At 35.3% G+C, this 27,394-nt stretch overlaps 1 protein-coding gene across 3 annotated transcripts; it reads left to right on the top strand.

The window, feature by feature from the left end:
- Positions 1-74: 74 nt before the first annotated feature.
- On the top strand, positions 75-26,270 carry LOC120637683 (choline transporter-like 2). 3 transcript variants are annotated; one of them, XM_039909630.1, is made up of 13 exons: positions 75-479; positions 10,994-11,116; positions 11,488-11,651; positions 12,135-12,330; positions 13,045-13,262; positions 16,290-16,455; positions 19,245-19,470; positions 20,565-20,745; positions 21,188-21,326; positions 21,607-21,760; positions 22,369-22,660; positions 23,395-23,620; positions 24,562-26,270. In XM_039909630.1, exons 1-13 carry the CDS (start codon positions 464-466, stop codon positions 24,660-24,662), a joined length of 2,202 nt encoding a protein of 733 aa, XP_039765564.1. In that variant the 5' UTR covers positions 75-463; the 3' UTR covers positions 24,663-26,270. The 3 variants fall into 3 exon arrangements, with proteins under 3 accessions (XP_039765564.1, XP_039765565.1, XP_039765563.1); XM_039909631.1 differs by lacking the exons at positions 75-479; positions 13,045-13,262 and adding exons at positions 8,989-9,231; positions 15,390-15,517; XM_039909629.1 differs by lacking the exon at positions 75-479 and adding an exon at positions 8,992-9,231.
- Positions 26,271-27,394: the final 1,124 nt, after the last annotated feature.

The following is a 27,394-nucleotide window of genomic DNA, read 5'->3' as shown; positions in this document are numbered from 1 at the left end:
AGATAAGGCGGGGTTACTATTTACACAGTGCAGTCAACGCAATCTGCACACTAGAGTCCTTTGTGTTTATACGTTCAGAATATGATTCACAATTCACTGTATTCACTATTCAGTCGCCGTCGAACTCCGTCATGAGGTAGACGGTTTACCGTAGATACATCACAAACTTTCCCTTTCGAATGTAAACAAACTGAAAGTTAAGCCTTAACGAGTGATCAGTGTAATTTGAGTACGATTTGACGAAATTATTTACGCCTAACCTTTACATAGTTAAAAGTATTTTGGTATTATAAAAGTGTTAATCGTTTTGTAATTATGGTGTATTCCACGACGATCATTTGAAAATATCTTCGACGGATGACAGTGGCCGGACTTTCTAGCTTTCAGTTTCTAGAGTATTTATTCTTGTGAATTTTTATTTTAAAATAGTTTTACGTTTTGAGTGCACTGTTTTTTTGTCATTATGGGAAAAGACTTCGGTAAGTTAAATGTTTATAATCTACTCCTTCTTATCCACGTAGGTTGAAATATGTGGCAATATAGCTGTAAAGCTGTAAATTAACACTTATTATCCGTTTTTCAGTGCGAAGATTATTCTTATACCTAGTTAATGAAAGTTTTAAATATAGTGGAATATATTATATATACCTACTAATGAATGTTACAAACCTGCTACCTAACTTCTTGTTTACTAATCGTTAAATTATTAATAAAATTACTTTACTAATCTTTAGTTTATTAATGAGGTAGGTACAAATTTTTTATTCTAAATAACAATAAGTTAAACCTACCTTCGAGTGTGTTTGTTGATCTAGTCGTTCGCATCTTCCAGTTGGGATCAGGCGGTTCTGGGTTTGATTCGCGAGTCGGAATAAAATGATTGAATTGAATTGAATTGAATGATTCTGATTTCCTATTCCGATTATATGTGACCAATTTTCAGTAGGTACCAGCACATAGTTATAGAACTGGCGTCGTCATACCCCTTTGCTAGGGGTAACCCTTGACTGCAATCTCACCTGGTGGTAAGTGATGATGCAGTCTACGATGGTAGATTTTCCCGCTTCTATTTACATTCGAACCGACAAGTTAAAGTCTATAGAATTCGCAACTAAGAATTTCTACCGCAAATAAAAAGAGAACTATTTATGATAAACATTGCACCTATAACCAAATTTTTCAAACTGAAATTCAGCTAAATTTATTTAGAACATGCAACATTAATTTAAACCTCAAACACATTTTTTTATTCAGAAAATCGCACTTTTGTCGGTATTAGTTGGTATTTATAGGTGTAATTTATTACGTGGGTTGTCCTTGACATATTAAAGATGTCTGAATTTCGATAATACCAACACCATACAGAATAGGAACGTAAGTTCTACCAAATCGTCACTAGCAGATGACAGCGACACGCGTCTCCCGCATTAAAATGTTTAAAAATACTTGAACTCTCTAGGACGAGGACACAATATGATGATGATATCCCAGGGTTTTCCCCCCGCTCTTTGTCATCTTATTAAAGTTTATGTTTTGCTTTCTAAACAAAACTGTGATAAAGAATACATAGAGACAAAAATATGTCGTCCAAATAGAGCCTAGCTGTTATCTTTGTTAGTGTTTTCTCGACAGTGCGAGAGGTTGACAGGGTAGAAGAGTAGGTACCTACGAGTTACAAAAAAACATAGAAACCTTCCTTTAGTAAACTAAGGTTATTTGCGTTCTTTAAACGCCGATGGTTCAAAGCGGAAGGCGAGCGTCGGCTACTTCAAAAACTCGGCACGTACTTGACACGCTGTGCACTGTACTGTGAAAAGTTTCAGGTCGACTGTGCTTACTGCAAACTATTTGTATAGGCGAACTATACATATCTTACGATATTTGCGGCATAAGTTTGTTGTAAGATTAATGAATAATTTTGTGGTCTGAATTTGACGATATAGTCTATGTCAGTAGATACCTACCTTAGAACAAGAGTTTTACTTTCAGTAGGTACGTAGGGTCTTTTCGCCTTTTCGCGTCCGACGCCCAATTCGCGTCCAAACGACGGTACACTGTTTTACAACAGTGAAAAATAACAATACCGACACACCAATCTAAACAAGAGCGCTTCTATTGATGTTCGGACCTATGACAGGTACTCACACACAAACAAAAGATCTGTGCGTGCAACCCAAATTTAATGAAAAATAGACTAATCTTGCGTGTGCAACCAACAAGTGCTGACGCGCGAATCTGTTGTAAAAAAAATAGTGAGCAGCTACACAGGTACATTTCACGGTAAGTATTTAAGGTGTTTATGTGAAATTTAGAATACTTTGTTATCCCTAGACCTTAATTGTGAACCACACTATAGGAATAACGATGTTTGTGCTTATATTTTTCTACTGACAGTTTTATGTAAGGTGGACGTGAACTGGTACATAAAATTTATAAAAAAACCACTTTGCGTCCGCTGTGGACGCAGATTACTCTAACTATTTCTCAGTAAGATGTTTAATTAAATACGATAACATGGGAAAAACAATATAAACTTCCTATCAATTTTAACAACATTAACATGCATAATATGATGGCCGATTTGCGTCCATATTATTAGAACTATAAAAAAAGATAATGAATGTCAAAAATCAGACTTAGACGCACAGTTTTCCTATATAAGAAACCTTTTGCGTCCATCTTTTTATCACACGAAAATAATAGAGTAAAATTTATATAATTTTATTTAAATATACTCTTTATACCCACCTAACCTAAAAATATACAATTGATATACGAAAATTATTTTATGTATTTGCCAATATTTGAATTTTGTTCCATTTTTAGGGTTCCTTACCCAAAGGGTAAAAACAGGAACCCAGTACTAAGACTTCGCTGTTCGTCTGTCACCAGGCTGTAGCTCATTAATCGTGATAGTAAGACAGTTGAAATTTTCATGGATGATGTATTTCTATTGCCGCTTTCTAAAACACGGAACGCGCGAGTCCGATTCGCACTTGGCCAATTTTAAAGGCTTTGTACCGAAATGGTAAAATAGAATCGTATAAAGCCATCGACATGATATTCGAAATAATAGTGAATCTATTAATGGAGTTAGTTGGAGGAGAAAAAAAAATATCCTGAAGTGCAATTTATGTTAACTTTTATGATATCAGCAATTAGGTATTAAATAAATGTTTTGATTAAAATCACAAGCTTCCCTTTTTATTTCCTATTTCCCTTCCTAATTATTTCTAAACAGGTGGACGCCAATTGGTCCACAGGCGGACGCAATCTGGATTTTGTGGACGCAAAATGGGAAAATCGCCTGTTTCAGCTATTTGTACCTGTGTAGAATAAAACATCAGATGCGTTGTCCAAAACTGTGCATTAAACTTGACAAGACTATATAGGGACTACATTACAACCATATTTGATTAAAAACTACCGCACGGACATTTTTTTTTTCACGTTCAAATAGTGTTGCCCAAATGCAAGAACAAGACGAGACTTAGCCAGTCTTGATCTTGGTCTTGCGCCAATACACCTGGTCTTGGTCTTGGTCTTGGTCTTGCGCTCCCAGTCTTGGTCTTGGTCTTGGTCTTGCAGCAAGAGTCTTGCAAGTCTTGCAATTACCTATTAGTCTATTACTATTTATTAAAGTTTACTTTAAATCTTAGAAAAACGTATTAGAATTGGAACATTGTGAGCTTGAATTAACATAGCCATAGTAAAGATCAAGCAGATTAATAAATAACTGAAGATTTGATAAGAAATTCGAAAAATCAACTGACCTATATGTCGTTTTCCATGAAAGTAACTGTTTCTTAATAAACATTTATGATTTATAAGCTTACATTTGCTAAAACAACTTGTAAAAACTTAAGAAATATAATGACTAAATGTACAATAATAGTACCTAAGTAATTAGTTTAAAACCATATAAGTAATCAATATTATAATTACTTACTAGAATGAATTATTATGACATCTACTACCTATCCTCACCATTTTATCCTAATCATAATACTACTTGCGTGATCAGTATAATGTACAATGCCTGGAATGCCCTCCCATCTTCCGTCTTCCCTGATACCTATAATCTGGGTACCTTCAAATCAAGAGTGAATAGGCATCTTCTAGGCAAGCGCGCTTCATCTTAGGCTGCATCATCATTTACCATCAGGTGTGATTGCAGTCAAGCACTTGTCTATATACTTTAAAAAAAAAAAAAAAAAATGTATTCATTTTCATTCTAAGCACTCTGAAACTTATTTATTCTTTGGAACACCTGTAGGTACTCTTAAAATTCGAAATTATTTTGCATGAATAGTGTCAAATGTTATGATTTCGGCGCGGCGGCAACGATTGTTTTAGATTTCAAAAGAAGCCGCCGGCGCGTGTATCATAACCATGTACTTCCGAAAAGCGGCAAATTTCTTTGAGAAGTAAGTACAAAACCTTTGATGCCGCATTATCAAAGTGCCGATGGTTAAAACATAACTATGCATGCACTCAGTTTGATTTTAATAGATATTTTTTTATTCGCTATGTTTATGGTATTAGTCGTAATGCGCATAGGTCCAGTTTTTCATATTCTTTGATATAGTTTTTTGCGTCTCATAGAATTCCTAAGCGTACCTACCTACCTATACACCGAACTGTTACACCTAACTACTCCGTGAAATAGCGCTAAGTCCTAGCTGCAAGACGCAAGAGTCTTGCAGGCTATGTCTTGTTCTTGCTCAAGTCTTGCACGGTCAGTCTTGGTCTTGGTCTTGCTAAAAATACGCGGTCTTGTTCTTGGTCTTGGTCTTGCAAAAACGCAAGAACAAGACCAAGACTGCAAAACCAAGACTGAATTTGGGCAACACTACGTTCAAACCTAACAACTCCACTAAGTGGACGCAAACAGGCGAAATGACCCTAGGTAATATATAGATGCGTCAGCGTTAAAACCGGTCATATCCGATTAAACTTTAGAGAGATAAGAACCACTCCATGATTTGGCTTTGATGACTTTCTGTGATCAGCGGAATTTTCAAACGATCTATTAATTAGTATAATTTTGAGCAACGACACACAAAAGTATACCTTACACGTCCGTAAATTTACCTACTTTAGACTCCCATCAACTTCCCAAATTCCATATTTTGTAAACATTTAAATGCAGTCTCTTGTTCTCACTAACTATACTTCCAAGTAGGTACTTGCAACTCTTCATTATCGCTGTTATTTGCTTCATACAAGAAGTTGCTAATGCTTCTCGGAACTCTAATTGGATTGCCATTTCGCATTAATCGGCTTCGCGTCGACTTGCGTGCTGACTGTCATATGTCAGTACATAAAGCAACTAGGAATATAGTACTTACTAGTACTGAGGTAATCGGTTTTTGAAAGTTGAATCAAATGCGTACTTTGAGTTAAAGCAAAAGTAAATGAGATGGCTAACTAAGGGGATAAAAAAATCTTGCATCAACAAAAATAGCCTAAATTAAAATAAAAGAAATTTCAAAACCAATTACCAAATAAATGTAGGTATAGGTATATCAATCTAGACAATTGTAAAATTTAAAATACATAAGTAATCACAGAAATAAATGTAAAGCAGCTTGGGAGATTATTCAGGAAAACACTAGCGCAACTAAAAAAGATACATACCTACCATTGACACTATACGTAATAATAATTTGATATTTGATAGCTCGATTCAGAATTATTCATTATTATTGTTATTTTCAGTATTATTTATAATAATCATTTTATAGAAATTGTAAACATTATAAGGTTAAGGTACAGTCCACTACGCTGACCCAACATTAAAGAACTCTCAGGCATTCAGGTTTCCTCACGATGTTTCCTTCACCGTCGATGCACGTGATATTTTAGTAATTAAATCGCACATAACTTAGAAAAGCGTGCAGGGATTCGAACTCTGCACCCGAAGTGCAACAACGATTTATTTGACATTAATAGTAATCTTGATACAATTTTTTTACTACCTACACATCCACATGAATTATATGCGCTAATAAGTTAAATACCAAATCGGTGGGATATGCAGGAGTACGCACAGACATAATAAAGTCATCTTTTATAATGAATGTATCGTTTGAATATCTCTTTTTAATAAAGCTGCTCCAGTTGACATGAAAAATTATCGGCCAATTACTTAAATATCTTATTATTTTAAAATATTTGAAAAGGCAATGTTACAAAGATTAAAGATTTTTTTGACGGAACCAAATTATTGATAAAAGAATAATTTGGTTTTCGTGTCGGAAACTCAACAACAACAGCATATTTTCATCTTGTAAAGTTAATAACTAATAGTTTAAACGAAACTAATTACTTATAAGGTGTGAGAGGTCCAGCGTGGCTTGAAACATCATCATATTATTTAAATGAAAAAAAAACGGAAACTGCTTAACCTACACAAATAATTATCGATAACATTAATTCTTTTCGTTTCTTAATTTAAGTAACTTCAATTCATTTGCTTTAATCGGTGATGTAAAACACCGTGAGAAAACCTGCATGCCTGAGAGTGATCCATAATGTTCTCAACAGCGTGTGAAGTAGACTTGTAGTACTAGATTGGTAGACCAATCCGCACTTAGCCAGCGTGGTTAACTACGGCCTTAGCCCTTCTCATTCTGAGAGGAAACCCGTGCCTTTGAGTAGGCCATGGGTTTTTGATTACGATAGCATACTAAACCTACGTAATAGTACCTACTTAACGTAATAATGTACGGAGCCATTGGCCTACCACAATAGTTATTATAGAGAATTAAAAACGTAACAGAACCGTTGTAGGTAGGTACATATACTATGCTGTGATATTATGTTAAGCGTGTCACTACACACCATACATTTTCTCAGCACTCGTAAAAAGGCTTTTGGACATAAAGGACGCGCCGCGTTTGCGTAGACGTATGAACCGTATGTGTGAGATGTGAATGATTTTTTTAATTTAATTAACTCAACACCAAGAAACAGTGTATTGACAGTTTAGTGAAAATTGTTAACTTAATAGTGTTACAGAATTCAGTGGTTATTGCTATTATTTTACTTTGTTTTGTCAACTCTTACATAGTAGGAACGACTTCAAGGACGCGTTTCCGAAATTGATAGACCTACCAAAACGCACTACTACATAGGCAATGGGCCTTACTAAATTAATCTTCTTTGATACTTTATACTATTTTTTTTCTACGCATTAAGTATATATATATTTTTTTATATTTGTCATTTTATTATTGTCTTGGCAGTCGCAAAATAGTTTTTATAGACTAAGGATCATCTGATCATACTAATGGTTATAATTGGGTACCTATCTATATTTAGTTGAATTATTTGAAATGGCTATCAACTGTACCTTTCTTTCTTTTTCCTTTGCTTTTTTATAAAACTAATGTACCTATTTTAAGTAACTTTAAATAAGGCATTTATTAATTCTCGGTAGATTACTTATTAAATTAGCTTTCTGATCATTCATCTCAGATACCCAGTCCACAATTTAAAACCCCATAGCCTAGTTAATATGTATTATATGTATCCATTCTAATTATCTTGAGCTAACTGGACTCCGGAAATTAGGTATACCAAGTTCAGTACAACTTGTTCAAAAGGAAAAGATTGGGTTGATGTATCTTCGTATTCTACAGTTCAAATTAACGAAGCCTTACGTGTCGTGTTGGACATACAGGATACATCATATATATAGAGTCTGTGTACATATGAAAAACATTAAAGTATATTTTGGTTGTAATCACATGCTACTATTTTTACGTTTGAGTCACTCAGCAAGCGAACAATACGAAGACTCCGGTATACGCCATTCACAATAACCTGTTATTTAGTAGGGTTGTTTATTTCTAGAAATAATTATTATTGTCAGAGTATGCAGCCCAGTCAACAAGTTCAGAAACGTGTTAAATCTTTCCCATACTCCTAAAAATACAACCGATGGCTTATTCGATTCGGAATGCAGCCTCGAAAAGTGTATCGAATTTACGGTAATATGGCAACGCCGTTTGAAACGGAATAGGAATAATATATATCAATTTAAACTAAGATAGCATAAACATCTTTAGGTAATCTATTTTCTTGGACAGCCCTATTGAAGACAATAATTATACCATCCTCCTACTAACTGCACTGACTAGTAGGAAAATAAATGCTACGACGGTACCAACCTACTTGCTGTCGAGTTACGAGTATGTACCAGGTTCATAATGTAGGTTAATACCTGTACTGTGTTGTTGCACGTCGAATTTGTAAGACTGAAATAGTTTTTCCACCACAATATAGCCCTTAATCTCACCGAGTTGTAAGTTATTATGCAGTCGAGGATGGTTCAGGGCAAAAGACAGATTGCCATCCAGTGACAATACTGAGAAATATACTAGGATAGTGTAATAATATATATTAAGGGTAGTTGGTAGCATTTTGATCGAATTTCACCGCTGCGATTCCTTAGGTAATTCCGTAAATCTATCCTGCTTGCGTTGGAGCAGCGTGATCTGACTATGGTCTAACAACCATCTCTCCTATGAAAGAGCCAGCCTTTACCTAGCAGTGGGAAACTTGGGTGACACACCCATGTCTTTCTATTCGTCTTTTCTTTATTAATTGGTATTTTTTTCGCTTTAATAGCACGGCCCGTGCCATAGTAGATGGGCGTAGATCCACCCCGACGTTCGCTTTCAGATTTAGTAAGGCCCGAATCCAATTGTTCCTTAAGAGCCCAGTGTTATATGTGACGCACTGGTCCACGCAAACCCCATAAATAGGGCCCTAAATATCGTTTACTGTACTTTTTTTTGCTTTATCAAAACCCAATATGTATTAACAGCTTAACATTTCTTTGTATATATCTCTAGTAATCATTTTTCACAGAAAAATCGACTAGATTGGTAAATCGCGTAGGTTGCCTACTGCTGAAAAACCTTTTAATAAATTGTTTTAGTTTCATGTCAAAATTTACCGCGCAAACAATATTTTACTTGTGTATCAGATCCATGCTTTACAAGATAAGCAGCAGACCACCAATCAAGCTACAAAATTTAATCTCAAACTTATCACTTAGGTGTACCTCCTTACTTGCTCGTAGGTTATCGCTAACAATGTTATTACGCTTAATGGAAAAATGAGCATAGAAAATCAAACATTTCAATTAATAACTTTATAATTATGTAGTGAAGTGAAAAGTGAATAACATGGGTTGCTGTGTGCCGTCGAAAGAATCTAGTAAGTGTTCAGACTTCAAGGGCTATTCGTACCTACTTATTAACAGCTAGTTAATACTTTTGGTGGGCGACCTTGGTTTCCTCATACTATGATTCAACGGTGCCATCGCTGTAACACATCACAAATCTACAAACCGAACTAAATTGACAGGTCTCAAAGTGGTTTTTTCAACTCTCCATGTAGACTGTGCTCTACTTTTATTTGAGTTATTATTAGCTGAATAGGTACATCACGGTTACGATTTTGTATTTTGTAGTAGATCGTCTGTCTGTTTGCTGATTTATTTTCATATAACCCTACCTCAACCTAACTCATTCGATGATGTAGTTAGCTTCGTCGTCGTAACGCCGCAGCAAGGTTAAATGCTAATACCTAAAACGTCATGATAAATCGATCATGGCGGACATAACAAAAGTAAGCACAATCTAGGAAAAGATGAATCGGCCCGTCAAATATCATGCTCTTATTTATAAAATAAGAGTCAAATAAGTGACGTGTGATGATGCATATATAGACTTTTAAAATTTATTTTAAATCGGGTACCAAGTAAAATTGCCAATACAAAAAGTAGCTAAGAGCCGCTGGTCTTGTGATTACAAGACTGTGGAGTATAAAGTCCCAAAACAAAACCTGTCCAACAGTTGAAATGCAAAGGTTTTGCATGATGATGAAGTAGAATTTAAAATTTTGGACTGTGCCCCTTTTTTGGAGAAACGTAAACGTACCAAACTGTAGAGTTATCAAATCGTTAAGTTTGATCTGATCTGTCATTTTATAAGGCAAAATTACAGGTTCACGTCAACTCACACACTAAAGATATATGATCCGGCTGTTTATTTTTAGTGTGGTTAATAAACTTTTAATTGAAGCTTGTCAGCCAATTAGACCCAGCCGCTCAAAGTCCTTTATTAGATACATACTGTTATCCTTTTCTCAAGTATAAACAGGCTAAATTAAAGTGAACACCTTCAAAATTTTTCTTGTTAGGTTTCTCATCAATTGTATGTAATTATTATTAATCTGTAAGCAAGTAATGGTCCATTTAACAAAATAGTTGATCGAGTAATCTGTAAAACAGATATCATTATGATAAATGGATATTATTTTGAAATAATCTACGAGTATGTTGACTTATATCCGGTTGGAACTCCAGAAGAACCGTACCGTAACCGTCCGCCAGTCGCGTCAGTCAATCGGGTCTGTTAGTCGTCATCTAACCCAACTGACTGACGCGACTGACTGAAGCGACTGACTGACGCAACTGACTGACGTGTCTGACTGACCCGACTGACGCGACTGACTGACGCGACTGACTGACGTGACTAACTGACGCGACTTACTGATCCGACTGAATGACACTGACTGATCCGACTGAATGACGCGACTGACTGGCCTGACGCTTCAGTCAGAAGCGTCTGACCGACTGACCGGCAAACTGACGCGACTGACTTGAGGTCAGTCAGTCAGTCAGTGGTCAGTCAGTTGGGTCAGTTAGTCAGTCGCGACGTATATGCGTTTTCAGCAATTTAAAATATCACTTGCTTTAACGATGAAGCAAAACATCGTGAGGAAACCTGCAACCTGAGAGGTCTGCATAATGTTCTCAAAGGTGTGTGAAGTCCACCAATCCGCACTGGGCCCGCGTGGCTTACCTCCAACGGCCTTAATCTCTTCTCATTGTGGGAGGAGCCCCGTGCCCAATAGAGGGCCGGTAATGGGCTGATATTATGATTATGATAAAGTTGTAATATTTATTTCGCAGGGGAGCCGATACGATATGATCCCAACTTCAACGGCCCGATCCACAACCGTTCTTGCACGGACATACTATGGTTAATAATGTTCATCCTCTTCCTCGGGGCGTGGGGCTACGTTGGATACTACAGTAAGAAAACAAATAATTAGCGACAAAACCACACAACTTAACTGTACAATTTTAAAATTAAAAATTGAAGATTGCGTTCAAAAGTCACGCCCGTTCAAGCAGGAGTTTTCATAGCAGTCAGGAGATCGGTCTCATGCAAGTGGCAAACTTGAAACAAACTACGGACTCGGGGACGATATACGATACCGCGGTAACGTGTTAATGCGAGTTAAACCGCGGGGAACGGGCTTGTATAAATACTACTTCAATATAACTTGCATAGACCGCAAACCACGATAGAATTTTTAAATTCTTGAAGTCTTATTTACTGTTAGGCAGTATGACACTTTAACATATTTGCTGTTAAATACTTTTTATTTTTGTAACAAAAGGTATGACGAGAGGTAGCGTCGACAAACTATTAGCGCCTATTGATTCAAGAGGACGACGGTGTGGGCTGGACTCCGGCCTTGAAGAAAAGAAGTATCTAATCTTTTTCAACATCGCTAAGTGTTTGGCGCCGGGAACCCCTATAACCGGATGTCCGACTACACAGGTCAGTAATTATTACTTATTTTAAATGATGTAGTTATCAACTGTTGTAGATTTCTATATTCAGTGAAAGTATCTATTAGAAATAGACGAGAAATGTGTTCATGAAATCTTATCACACTAAAGTGCGGCCAATTCATCCGCAGACCAAATGTAAACAAGCAAATGATTGGTCCATCGTCTAGTCCAGGAATAAACAACATTTTAGTATTCAGTAAAATATTTAAAAAAAAATTTTTGTTTACTCCAAAAATACCGACATTAACTAACTTTACCTAATCTAAAATGTGATATTTGTTTGTTTACATTTGTTTTGCGGCTAAATTGGCCGCACTTTAGTCATCAACATCACCATCGGCAGCTTATTAATTAACCGCTTCATGACACAGACACTCAGATATGAGAAAAAGGCAGAGTTTAAAAATGACCTTTAGATCCAGTGCGGGTTATAGCCGGATTCGGAAACCACTATTTACTCATGTTTCAGGTGTGTGTATCGCAATGTCCAGACAAAACTGTGCTGTTTAAAAAAGAGTTAGAACAAAATCCCACTGCCTTCGAACAAATTAAAATGAATATGGTTTGCACCGAAGATGTGAACCTCCAGACCATGACGTATTCTCAAGCGATCCAATACATACAAGAGGAGAAGTGCGCTAGTTTTGTGTTGCAGAGCCAACCAGGTAATTAAAACAATATACACTCAGCACTTTGGTTTTCGTATTTTTTTATAATTACATTTGGACTACAGTATCTTTATGCTTATGGAATATTCAAAAGGTTTAAGTATGCTACATTAAAAAAAAAAAACAAAATTTGGAACAGCTTATCAAATTTAGGGTCCCTCTTCTAATATTTATATACTAGAGTGGAAGCGCCGCGTTTCTCATAAACACTATATGGGTCCTAAATTCTTTTCATTTCATTATTTTTGAAATGTTTTTGTATAGTTTTACCTATTTGTACTCTTTATTGATTTACGCAATATAGGTACTACATATTATGCTCGTGAAGTCTTTATCGGTTAAAACTTGACATTTCCGGCAAGCTGTGCCACAATTTTTTTCCCTACCGTGTGCGCGTGAAAACTGCAGTAAATCATCAAATAATCATCAAACATATTACCTTTTATTGACGAATATGTGTATTGCTAATTAATCTCTTAGGTTTCCCACTTCATGCACTGGTTATCGAATTGTGTCACGTCATCTTCCAAAATTAACGTTTTGGACCTTCCTTGTGATCCTATACACAGTGAGGGAAGAAGTTATGTTTGTGAATACGTGTGTAAGTTTGATTATACTAAACGGTGTGTTTTGCCCACGAGATTTTTTGTGGCATGATGATGTGCCTCGTAGTCTAACCGAATGCCATTAGAGAGAATGATCCCGCTTCAGTGTTGTACCGCTGCATCGGAGATCTTTCAACCCTGCAATGCAAAGACACGTCGAAGACCACTCCATGGACGGAGAGCACCGGCGAAACTTGCGTCAGAAATCCGGAAGACGCCCAGAAATCCTTGCTCAACCGCGCGACTGCCCTGGACTCATACGTGGGCTGGATCGCCGCAAGCTGGGTTACATTCTTCACGAGGAATGAGCGAGAAACACACGTTGTACGTAGTGGCACGGCTCCTTGCATGCCTTTAGCTTCATTACTAAACAAGTTATTTATCTAGCATGTGCACCGTGTCACTTTTTAACCTGTATGTCATATTTTGTATTTCATAGTATGTGGTATTCTGTACCCTTATAGCTTGCACATATCGATAACGTTAATAGTTTTCGTGAGTTTCCATAATTATAGCGTCCGAGCAAAATATACGTGATACGCATCACATGTTTACAAACACAAATAAATCCATACATCTGTGGCTACTAAAAACGAATAAAATGGGTATGACGACTTTAAAACCAAGGGAAGGGAGTGAGGAAAAACGTAGTTATACAAATAACCAAATTTTTAGTAGGACACCTACACTAGACTATTCGGGAGTCGTTTGCTGCTATTCAATAAAAAGCTATATCTTGGTACATTTCCGAGGGTCTTCAGATCTCCGTGAAATCAAAATTAGAACAACTAGATAGTGCTTCATTCATGTTAATTAATCTAAAAACTGTCCTGATTTAAATATGGCGTAACATCGCGAAATGAACATACCTTTCCAAATAAAATAATCCTCTTTATAGTGTTGTAAAACGAAAACCGTCCACGTTGTCGACATGTACACGAACTAAGAGTACTGTGGTGCCCTGCATAATCTTCATGTTAATAACTAGCACGTAATCAACTATCTCAAAAAAAACATAAATAGAATAATGAGGTAAGACGCGTCAGTGATTTAAATCGTCACGAAAACCAATTGAAAAATATTTTATCCCTAACTGGATCCGCAAATTTCTTTAAAAAAAAGTAAAAGTTTAAAAAGTTTTCAACTTTACATAGGCTGAGGTATAACGTTGCAAAGCACTTTTTATACACTAACAAACTATTTCTTTCTAGCTATACTTTGATTGTTACTAAGGATTTTAAGGATAATGTAATGCCAGGTTCAGATATAGTATCATTTAACCGATTGAATCACCGCATCCACACCACCGTATCATCCATACCTTATTGAGCTTCGAATCTCACTATGGACGCTTTTCAGGTTACATTGTATATTTGTCTTTCTCCGGCATACTAGGAGGTGAATACAGTATATACAACGGAATAAGAGGGGTTATGACAACTGTTCTCATCTAACGTAACCTCAAGATCATCATATCGTAATAATTATAAATACGCTACTCTACAGTACAGCCCGTTCTATATCGAATCAGATTTTTCTGAATATCATCGGAGAGCTGACATAAATAAGTGAACCATTTTTTTTTATATTCCTCTCAAGTTAGCCCTTGAAAGCTATCATAATAATGATTCAGTCTAAAATGGTACCGGGCTTACGAATAGAATAGAATAGAATATACATTTATTGTTTACTGTTTACACATAGAAAGGCAGTTGACAAGGCCTAGAAAAGTATTCAAAACAGGATACCCACAGCCGGGCGTACAATTATATTATTAAATAAGTATAAAATTAAAAATTAAAAAAAACAATCTAAATATAACCACAATATAAAATCAGTGACAAAATATATATAGGTATAAGATTATTAATAATTAAACAAAATAGAAACAATAAAAAAAATAAAAAAAACATTAAAGGCAAATAAATTATAACTAATAAATTATCTCCTATGGCAGTAATACAAAATGGTTTCCACGCGGCTTGGTATCGGAACCTCATGAGGCATTCCGCACCACGAATGATACGGTGATACAGATACGAAGATCGGATTGGGCAAATGATACATAGATCTGCACCCGGAACTTTTCTTAGACACTATCCCAGCGCCAATTATTTTGTTGGTGTCGTTTATGTTTGCTGCCTATATGGCTTAAAATCTAGGAACGCCTCAGGTTGATGAACACAGGGTTGCTATGAAAAGGAATAGGACGTGTTCCTTGCATGCCCTGCGAAAGTGTTGCTCTGGTTAGAGACGATGCGCCATCCGCTTGGCCCGTCAATTATTGCTATAAGAAAGGTATTTTTGAAGCTATTCGGAATATGTACGTGCCTATTGAGTTCATTAATATAGCGTACTAACCTAGTTAAGTAATAATAAACGTACCGAATGAATTAACATAGATGCTCTAAGTTCACGAACTAACTAATCCATGCTTGGTACACGAAACAGTGTTGGGTCGGTGCTTTGTAAACGTCACCGCTGCTATGGAGGTGTTACGTGACGTCACAAATGGTACACTTGACATGGAGGAAAGCGAGGTGCTCGAACAACTCACCAACTTGCTTAGATTTAAACAGGTAGAGTATGATTGTATGATTAGTATCCAATCAATCCCATTAATTTCATTGATAATAATAACTCATGAATTTATCGTTAATAATAATGTATGAGCATGTAAAAATTCATTGTTCCTATGAAATTCATGATGCTTAAAATCATAGGTGTGATTGTGTAAGTGTAATCGTAATGTATAATATGAACTGTAAGTATACGAACTACCTTACACAATCGGCCTACTTAACCATACTAGATTGCATCCTTAAAATGTATGAATTTCTATTCTCTGATTTACCCAAAATGTATCCATATAAGTAGATAGTACTTTGCATTATGTATAAAAATATTATAATTTTTATGATTGTAGGACAGAAAACGATGCTTGTTCGTTTTGCTCGTCGTTCGTTGATCGTTTTCCGTACTCTGAATCGTTTTCTGTTCTTGCTAAAAAAAACGCAAATACGTCAAAGTTTGTTCATATTATCATTTTCTCTCCTTTTGTTAACCCTCTGTCTGTAAAGTAGATATTGCATTAAACACGTAGAAGACAGACATTCATTGAGACTTGCGAAGAAGCTCTGAATTGCGAAGTTCTTACTATCTAGAATAAAAAAATTACAAAGTACAGAGTAGCTACCGATAGGTGGTTACGGAATTATCTGTACCTTCCTATCGGTAACTACTCCGGACTTTTTGCTACCTTGCATATAATAAAACGACAACAATATTAATAAACAGTTAATTTCTTTTTAATAATACCGATAGTAATATTCCATTGTAATACGTGAGCAGTTGTCGTCGCAAATAGTTCAAGATCTGGTCCAGTCCAGATGGTACATGGCCGGAGCGTTGGTCGCTGTGGTATTGCTATGCTTCATCTACATACTCTTGCTACGTTGGGTCATCACACCCGTAGTCTGGCTTTCGATCGCGGGCCTGTTTGCTCTAATGGGATTTGGTGAGTTTCTTTTAATTATAAAATTAATTTATCCTCGACCTAATCTACGCAGCCTTTGCCGCGGTGTAAAATAATTCTACTCACATTTAAGAAACGAGACCTGTGTGACGTGTGCCTACTGTGAGATGTTCAATTTGCTTATGCTTTTCCTCATCCTAAAATACTGGGATCTAAATTGAGACCAATTTCTCCGCGTTCTTAGTGTAAACAAAAAAATGTCAGGTCACTTGCTTAGTGAAGGGGTAAACAAAATTTAAGTCTACGGGGAAAAAAAAAAATTGTATCTGTAAAAATTTAAAAGAGTTTCTTTTATTTATATATCTTTATTGTTTACCTGTATAATGCAAAAATAAACTAACCAAACCTTATCTAAAATGTTTACGACCTATCTGCGGTCCGCGGATAGATTGGCTGAACTTTAGTTACAATACTTGGAATCGATACGATAAATTCCAGTTTTTCTAGGAGTGACCTTGGATTAGACAGTTTACAGACCTTGAAACTGCTAGGCTTGTCTATTTTGCGTACTTTCATAGTTATGTCCGGATGTACCGGATCTTGCTGTGGAGCAAAGCAGAAGATACTATATTTATATTAAAGAGCTGTCAGATCAATATACAAACTTCTATTTCGAAGTTACTGTCTTAGAAAAGTGGAGAAAACCTTTGTGTGGCTGAGAGCCTGAGTATATGCTTTTATAACATGATACATACCAAAGATAATATAAGATTTGCCTTTACATAAGTTTAACAAATGTATAAAAACCGTGCCTCTCCGCTTTCATCTCACACATGATAGACCAATTATTGTTAAATTGTAAAATACAGGATGTTTGGTGCATCGTGTGCCAAATCGAATCTGATGATTGGAGGGGTCTTTGGCTATCTCTTCAGCCCTCGTAAAAAAATCTTGCTCAAACGGTTTTTTTTATACTGATTTTAAATTGTTTTTTTAAAAATTGTAAAAATTCTACATTTAAATTTTAATAAAAAATAAAGTTGTTAAGTATTAATTAATTTTCTTTTTAATCTTTAATTTGTAACGTTTTACGCTTCTTTTGAAACTAGAATTACACGCCAGCAACATCTAGTTTTTGTTTTACAGCCCCGCAAAGTTTTTTTTACGTAAAAAAATAAGCTTGAACGTCAACTTTCGGTTTTAATAAAAAAAAAACTAAAAGTGATCATGTTCTTCCAATTTTTTTAAAACATCTCTGGACTGTCCCCTTTCTAATGGTGTGCAATATGCCATGAAAAGTAATTAGTAACATCACTAATTTTCAAATTTTCTAAACTTGGTCGCAATTTTCTAATATTCAACAGGTGAAAGAAAAACAAGGGTTTGCGTAAATAACACTCACAATTCACAAGGCAGATGACATTTTCTGTCTCTTTCATAAAGTGTGAACGTTTGGGCAGGAGTGATTGGGAATCAGGTAATTGGACCGCACTACCTGCCTGATAACTTAAATGGCGATAATTATTTAGAGTTCCTGCAAAATGATCTGCCGGAATTATTGGCCGAGGTGCCCGTGTTTAATGAAGATGTGCCCATAGTATTTCAAAATGACGGCTGTCCCGCGCATTGGCGTTTAACTGTGAGGGAATACCTCGATAATGTGTTCCCCAATTCGTGGATTGGGCGCGATGGGCCTATTGCATGGCCTCCACGTTCCCCAGACTTAACTCCGTTAGATTTTTATGTCTGGGGACGTGCCAAAGAGCTAGTATACGCCACAGAAGTCCCAACGAGGGAGGTACTAATACAACGCATAGAAGCGGCCTTCGGTACAATTAAGAACGAAATACGGCTTCGGACTACAACTGTAACAATACGTCAAAGATGTCGGGCCTGCATTCGAAACAGGGGTGAACAATTTGAGCAGAATTTGTAAAAATTATGAAATAAATGTTTCAAATGCAATGTATTATTTTTATTTCAAGTAAAACCTACGAAATTTAAAAATTTTACCTGCTTGTGAGTTTTATTTACGCAAAAACTTGTTTTTCTTTCATCTGTTGAATATTAGAAAATTGTGACTAAGTTTAGAAAATTTGAAAATTAGTGATGTTACTAATTACTTTTCATGGCATATTGCACACCATTAGAAAGGGGACAGTCCAGAGATGTTTTAAAAAAATTGGAAGAACATGATCACTTTTAGTTTTTTTTTTATTAAAACCGAAAGTTGACGTTCAAGCTTATTTTTTTACGTAAAAAAAACTTTGCGGGGCTGTAAAACAAAAACTAGATGTTGCTGGCGTGTAATTCTAGTTTCAAAAGAAGCGTAAAACGTTACAAATTAAAGATTAAAAAGAAAATTAATTAATACTTAACAACTTTATTTTTTATTAAAATTTAAATGTAGAATTTTTACAATTTTTAAAAAAACAATTTAAAATCAGTATAAAAAAAACCGTTTGAGCAAGATTTTTTTACGAGGGCTGAAGAGATAGCCAAAGACCCCTCCAATCATCAGATTCGATTTGGCACACGATGCACCAAACATCCGGTATTGTTGGAAAAGAGCAACTGCTGAGTTTCTTGCCGGCTTCTTCTCGGTAGAATCTGCCTTCTGAACCGGTGTTGTAGTAACTACAAACAGACAAAATAGTCTTTGACTTGTTGACTTGTTGTTTCAAAAGTGCTTATATTAGGCCTACTTGAAATAAAAGAATCTTGTAAATCGAATAAGTACGTTAATGTTGGTAAAAAAACTCACACTAGGCACCATGTATCAAATAAACTGTATTTTTTAATGAAGACGATCGTCTTTTGTTTTTTTTCAGCTATTTACCTGTGTTACAAAAACTACGAGTACTACAAAGCAAACCCTGTCGGTCTCTACCAAACAACCAACCTGAAAGGATACGCGCAGTCTATTTTTGCGAAATATGAAACCTGGCTCGTAATTCTCATTGTATTGGCTGTGTTACTACTTATTTTGTTTTTGGTAGTAGTATTCCTGCGAAGTCGGATAACTATAGCTATAGCACTCATACGTGAAGGAAGCAAGTAAGTTTTTTAAAATCTTGTCTAATCCGGGCCCCGACATGTCTATTATTATGAATATTTTATTTTTATTCAATGCAGTATAATTTCTACTTTACAGTATAAGATAGAATCCTATCATTGGATCTGTAATTTGTTGGATTAAAAGGTACTCTTTTGTAAAAATATCTGGACTATAATGTACAACGTGTAACCGAATCACAAAATAATCTTCAATTATGCTTAGGTATATTTCACGCGGACATTTCATCACCCTGTAAAAATATTACAACAAAAAATAATATTTACCCATACAAACGAATTCAAAACAATCTCAGTGTTTACTTGTGACAACCCTATTGAAGATAAAAGACCACGCGCATAGTACCTACTCTAAGCGACACGTACCTAATAAAGTGACAGGAGTCACTCGATCTTAATTTTGCATGTGATGTTAGGGCTGTATCTGATTTCTTTCAGTAAAAACTGTCGCAGTGGTTTACTCAAAAACTATTAGGTTTTCGGTTTAACAGATAAGTCGCAGCGACAATAAATAATGTACCTTTAAGGTATTATTTCGGTTTTCATTTACACGTTGTATATACACCTACATAGAAACTGCCTCAGACGGTTGTCTTAGACAGTAATCTTTAATCCAACAAATTCAATAGTTCGAGACTGCCCTACAAAACGTTTGGCAGATCACCTAGGTGTACGATATTTAATACTTATTGACCGGAAAATCCCGCGTTGTTGAATTCATTTGGACATGTCCAGTTGGACAAACCTCTGAGAGTTTCAGAATATTGGAATTAGTGATACGCTAGGTACCTAGCAACTAGGCACCTTACCTAGTTCCGGAAGTAGTCCATTGGCTGGGACGACAACAAAGAACTATCATATAAGAACTTCATTGATTTTTTCTCGGCGAGACAAGGTGGAGATATTCATAACCTATTTATATCAAATAAATCAAATGTTGAACCGCAAAATTAATGTTGTCCGTCATGTTTTCGTCTCGAAAAAAGTACCTATTACCCAAATACTCGTCTCAATGCATTTTAATATAAAGCATAAAGTATTGTTGTTGATTGAACTTTGTATATTGTATGTTTCAGAGCCGTTACATCAATAAAATCCACAATTCTGTTCCCAATATTCCCCTGGATCTTCCAATGCGCTATCATTGCTTATGGGATTTTGGTTCTCATGTTTCTGCTGTCGATTGGTGAGTCTGCCTTCCGCGTCGTTAACCTGCGAAATGATACTACGTGTAGCTGCAACGGGGTATACACGGAGGTAAATTATTGAATCATATAAAATTAATCAGTAATATTCTTATAAACAGAGTTATTTTAACTTTTTTAAGAAACCAAAAGTTACTTTGGACAGTTTTGATTTTTGGTTGGTAGTCGCGAGCTATCCAAAACCTTAAACCGCACATTAATGACCTCGTGGATCTTATTGTACGTCCTTATACTTTAATGAACATAGTGAACAAAAAGCAATTGTGTGTGGGTTCCCATATTAAGTCTCATTCACAGAATTGACTGATACTACGATTGTTGAAATTCTAAGCGACAAACATGCTTGGAAGCAGTCGAACATTCTTAATAATAATTGCACGAATTCGTTTTTTCGCTGCTTTCTTTTGGCAGAATCTGGCTCCGAACTGGAAGAGCTAATTCAACTTCCTGGGAAGTCGGCCTACATAATAAAATTGTTTTTTTTTTAATTTCAGGAGGGGGCCCCGTGTAATCCACTAACATTCGTAGAGAAATGCCATGATACCAGTTCCGTCGGTGGGCTTTTACCGTGTCAATTGGCTTCCTGCCATTTTACCGGCATCGACAATCCACAGATTGTTATTTATATGCAACGTAAGCAGTTAAATTATTATACCTGTTAAACTTAATTTGACTTAATGTCGGTATATATATATGTTTCCGGTTTCGCAAATTACTCAATAAAACTGCAATATTTGACGAATATACGCCATGCAAATCTCTCAGCGACCACTCAAAGGTTAAGAACAAAAATTCCGACGATTCACAATATTCATAGCAGATTCTAGTTATTTTTCGGTTTTCTATTGTTCTTTTAATCATGTATAGTTTCTACAATAGAATGAAATCATTAGATTGATTATTTTGTTTACAGTGGTCAACGTGCTAGGTTTTTTCTGGGCGATGTTTTTCATCAGTGGAGTAGCGGATATGATGTTAGCGAGTACATTCTCAACTTGGTACTGGACTTTCCATAAGAATGACTTGCCTTTCTTCACCCTTACCTCAGGAATTTATAGAACGCTTCGGTGAGTACGACTAATCATTGTAGATGGTCGGTCTTGTACTCGATGTAACCACTAAAGCTACTTAGTAGACAGAAATAGCATTATCATGTTTAAGAAATAAACTTATATTGTGTGATGCAGTGATGGCAGATCAGAATACAGTTGTCATAGCCCTTCTACCTCAATATGGATATCAAATGAAAGGGCTTTACTAGTAGAATTAAATTAATAATTTTTAATTTTAACATAATTTTGTTATAAAATTAAAATTACTACATTACGTAAGGATTATACATTATTCCAATTTATTTCTAGAAGGGAACGTTCAGAAGCGTACTCTGTGCTATTACTAACATCTACTGCAATCACCAACTCTTCTGCCCAGCGTGGTTATTATGAGCATATCCTCCCAACTCCCAACCCTTTCATCTAGCAGTGGACTGTTACAGGCTATTTTGCTTATTATACATTAATAACCGGTAGGGCTACAAAGTACAATATTATAGGCTGTTGATAATAAAAATCGTATTTGCCTTTTACGTAAAAGAGACCACACCTCCAACCGTTATTTATTTCAATCAAACTTCGCGAGTCTAAAAATATTTGTACCAAAATTATGTTGATTTCAGCTACCACTTGGGAACGGTGGCGTTTGGAGCTTTAATAATTGCAATAGTAAGAGTTATTCGAGTAATTCTGGAATACATCGATCACAAAGTCAAAAAATTCGACAATCCATTTACGAGATGCATGATGTGTTTCTGCAAATGCATGTTTTGGTGCTTGGAGAACTTTTTGAAATTTGTTAATAAGAACGCCTACATTATGTGCGCTGTGCACGGGAAGAACTTCTGCAGAAGCGCCAGTGACGCCTTTTCATTGCTCATGAGGAATATTCTTAGAGTTGTCGTATTAGATAAGGTAGGTTTTATTATTATTATTTTAAACGACTTCCTTCGGAACGGAGGTTAATTTTTAGACGGATTTGCAAAATTTCTTTTTTTCTTTTTATAAGTTCCATTTCAATTTCATATAAATCTGAAGAAGAGTTTCGGAGACAGACGACGGTACTCTTCACAAAATGACAGCAAATCAACCTACTATCTAATAAATATACATTGGTTACGCAATCACAGAACATAACATTACGTATGTATACTCGAAAGAGGTACGCAGACGTATTCTGTTATTCGGGATACCTACCGACGTACATCAAAGTTTGGAGTAGTTGCAAATTTTTTCGCTGCTGAAAGTTGAAGGTCGATTTATATAAAAATGTATTTATTTAGTTAGTATAAAATTTATTTATTTTGGTATAAATATTGGTTTTTTTTTTCGTTCAAAAATTTATCTAAGAAGAGTTCTCAATTCTATGCCATTACATTTGACAATAATGTTTTCCGGGCCCGATAAGATATTTTTTACTATGGTGCATTCACAGCCGTAAAACTAGAATAATAAATGCATATATAAATAAATAATCTGTAGAATCTGTAGTGTCTGTATGCGGTTGCCGGCCTAGAGAAAGAATTTAGTTAAAGCGCTAAACTTGTTGCCGAAAACGAATTTGGTTTTTTCAATTTAACTAACTGCATATTGTTTTTAGAAAGCAAATAGAAAATAAGATAATTCTTAATTTTTTTTGTGATTTTTAGGTGGCCGACTTTATTTTCTTCCTCTCAAAGCTTTTGATCTCCATTGGGGTGGGCTTCGCTGTGTACTACCTCCTTGAATGGAACTACGTGTACGAAGTAACAAAAGGCGAGCGTCTGCACTACAACTACGTGCCTGCAGTCATACTGAGCATCGCAACCTACCTCATATGCACTATATTCTTCAACGTCTACTCAATGGCTGTAGACACACTGTTCCTATGTTTCTGTAAGTACCTCCTTATATTCATATTTCACTAGCAATAACCACCGATTTCACCCACCTTAGTCTAACGTTGTTTTTTAAAAAACTAAATAACGAAATTTTCCAACCATTTCCCCTTCACAGACTGTAATCCTTTCTAAACAAATAAAAACATCCCAAAAAGAAATTATACCCCTTTTCATCTCTTATGCACCATATTATAATCCCCATTGCAGTATGTGACCTTATTAGTTAGATTTTCGAAATAAAAGTAGTCCATGTTTATAATAAATGCATGTGTTATGTAGGGAGTTCCAAAAAGAACGATCCCGCGCTTCTTGCATCCAGCGAGTCCCTGTGACTCTTTTGATCTCATGTGTCCACCACGTAGGGGTCTACCAAAGCAGATGTTAACCGGGGAACCGGATATCTAGCTCGGAGAAACGCACTGATATACCAAGACCCCACCCCATAAGAGGCGGATAGATGACATAAAATGCACCGTAGGTAGTCGCTGGTTATAAGCATGACAAAAGCATAGCGAGTGGAAATCACTATAAAAGACAGTCCTGTGGTTGAGATGACGATGTAACTTATTTATATTATGTTATTACTATTTATTGCATTAAAATATCATTACGTACGCAGTAAGAAGTCTTTATATTGATGTAAAATAACTTATAACTTAGGATAGGTGACATAAAACGCACCGTAGGTAGTCGCTGGTTAAAAGCATGAGAAAAGCATAGCGAGTGAAAATTCCTATAAAAGACTGTCCTGTGGTTGAGATGATGATGTAGCTTATTTATATTATGTAATAACTATTTATTTATTGCATTAATAAGCCATTACGTACGCAGTAAGAAGTCTTTATTTTGATGTAAAATAACTTATAACTTGGGATAGTCAATAATGTGTTTTTCATAGTTAACTTAATCTTCATTATAAATTTTGATTTGTTCCAGTGGAAGATTGCGAGAGGAATGATGGTTCCCCGGAAAAACCGTACTTCATGTCGAAAAACCTTATGAGAATCCTCGGCAAGAGAAACAAAAAAACCACATAAAACATTCTAAGCTGCCAAAGATATAATTTTAAGTACCTAAGTTAAGACGGTTTTTTAAAGTAATTGAAGTGTTGTGAGAAATTGTTCAATTTATTTATGACATTTAATATTGTAATATTTTATAATTTCAATCGAACTTAATAACTTTTTATATGCCCTCTATCCACTCTTATAATAGTCGGGCCAAAATAGTTAGGCGACCGAAAAAAGTTTACTGAATGTCACCTCCCGTATTCTGTTATTTGCTAACCGGTGGTGACTTGTCATCATTTGTATATAAAATTTGCAATCAGGCATGTAAGCCTGGTTGGTCGCCGTCAAAGGTAGCATGTCTGAAAATATTGTGATAGATATGGCAGCAAATTTTTGACAAAACTACAATTTGGAAATTACATTAGGTATTTATTGGCTTTGATATATGTTTGAAAAAATTCAATATGGCGGTTGTTTGGCGCCATTTTTAAACGTAATAATTACGAATTTTTAGTATAGTGATTGGCAGTAGTGTTTTCAATTTTGTTTTTAATAACGTAGATATCTTCTTGTTTTTAGCTGAATAAAACAATTTACAAGTGGCAGGTTTACCTATATCGTATGAAATCAAAACTAAAGTGAGCTTGCTTGCTTAAGATGTTCTTTAAACAAACAATGGAGGCTTTAAAACTATAATATTCAAGAAAAACCAATTATAGATTAGGATATTTTATCGCGAACTTTCTCAGAAGTGTATGGAGCAACTATTCTTACACTTGTGATATGATCTATGATGACAAAACATTAATTCAGGACAAGAAATCATAAATAATTGTTTTGATTGGCTTTGGCGGTTGCACACTGTTAGCAAAGGAAGGAAATGACAGATCTTAACTGATTAGAAATTGTCAGAGAACTAACGAGTTAAGGAGCATTTGGTTTTTCACACAATTCCCTCTCATTTCAAAAGAAACCATCCACCGCGATCCTTTTTAGGGTTTCGCACCCAAAGGGGAACTAAGACTCCGCTGTCCGTCCGTCTGTCTGTCTGCCTATCTGTCTCTTCGTCTGTCACCAGGCTGTATCTATAAACCGTGATAGTTAGACAGTTGAAAATTACACAGATGATGTAAAGTTAAACTTTGAGGGGTTGCCATACAACATTTTTGCCCGTTTTTTGTCACAAGTAAACGCTTGAAATATTAACAGAATATTTAGTTATGTATACTTTTTGTGGCCCTCTATTTGTCAGTCCGTCTCGCACTTGACCCTGACGAAAAGTAAATTATAAGATTTAAATTATAAATTAAAGCAAAGCCAAATAATACTTTATAGAGAGTTTAGACATAACACCTTATTATATAACTATAATAGAAATAATTTTATGAGAGTTTTTGTAGTACTTTATTCGTAAGTTGTGATGTTTGTATACATGTATTTTCTAAGACTTTATGATGTAGATTATTATCGAATGTGCCAAGGATTCTTCCTTTTCTAAACCATTACCTATCTCATTTTTCTACGTGGTATACAATTACATATTATATTTATTTTGTGATTTACTAGGTGTATCCGTCATGACGTTAATGATTGTACATACTTTATATTTTTATTCAATACAAATTTCAAATTAAATAGGCATTTTTATTTTTAGACGGACTTTAAAAAAGAGAAAATAATAACCCTCAAAATGGTCTTATATAAGGGTTAAGTATGCCATGAAGTGGTTGTACCTATACGTGTATGTCGGCGATACGCCGGGGTTTTCACGCTAGGTGTCCATTATAATAAAATAACGTACTAAATATCACGTAGTTTATTTTCGCACAATTGCTAGTATAAAACAGAGTCGTTTTACATAAATTAAACGCTTTTATAGTTTCCTTACAATGGCTAAAACGGATATAGCAAATACAACTTCTTTTGAAACAAACAAATTAAATTAGGTACTGCAAAATAATTCTTAAAATATCCCTGATTATTTATAATAAATGTTTAATCAATTTAAATTACTTAATTGCAACAAACATTAGTCAGTCTAAAGATGGCGCTGCAGGCTAGATTTAAAAAGAAATAAAGAAAGTCTTTTTGCATAAAATAATAAAGTATGATACAGAATAATGATATTAATTGTATAAGATATTAATTTGAACATTTTCACTGTAAATAAAGTAGTTTAACAATAAATGGAACATCAAACATCTTGAAAACATTAAAACAGTCAAATCAGTGTCTATTAAATATCAGGCCCTAATAAGTAACGGTTTTATGTTTACAAATCACTATTTGAATTTAAATCTGATATATTTCACATATTTCTATAATAAAATATTCACTTTAACGATAAACTAAAACATAAATATCAATAGTTGCCAATTATTGCCGACAGGTGGCGATTTGCGCCCATATGTACGTACCTATGTAGTGGTAAAACTCTGATGAAGATCTTTTGGGATAAGACTTCACTATATACAGAAGCAAATCACTCTTAAGTCGTGCAATAATCCAGTTTTGTATTATGTTAAAGAACGGCTTCGACCATTAACCCTGGTATCGGAATAATTTCGTTTAAGGTTTTGGTTTACGCTACATACCTAACAATCAGTGAGCATCTATAATACAGCTAACATAGGCAAGAGACAAAAAATGTTTCACACTATTATGTCCACTGACAAGGGATAAAGTTTACTTCTCCACCTGCCAAAGCACGGCAACAGTGGAAAAGATTAGTTTACACCCCACACATTACACGTATATTA

This window comes from Pararge aegeria, chromosome 4 (genome assembly GCF_905163445.1).
Source record: "Pararge aegeria chromosome 4, ilParAegt1.1, whole genome shotgun sequence".
NCBI classification, from domain to species: Eukaryota; Metazoa; Arthropoda; class Insecta; order Lepidoptera; family Nymphalidae; genus Pararge; species Pararge aegeria.
This window is presented reverse-complemented; position numbering and strand designations above follow the sequence as displayed.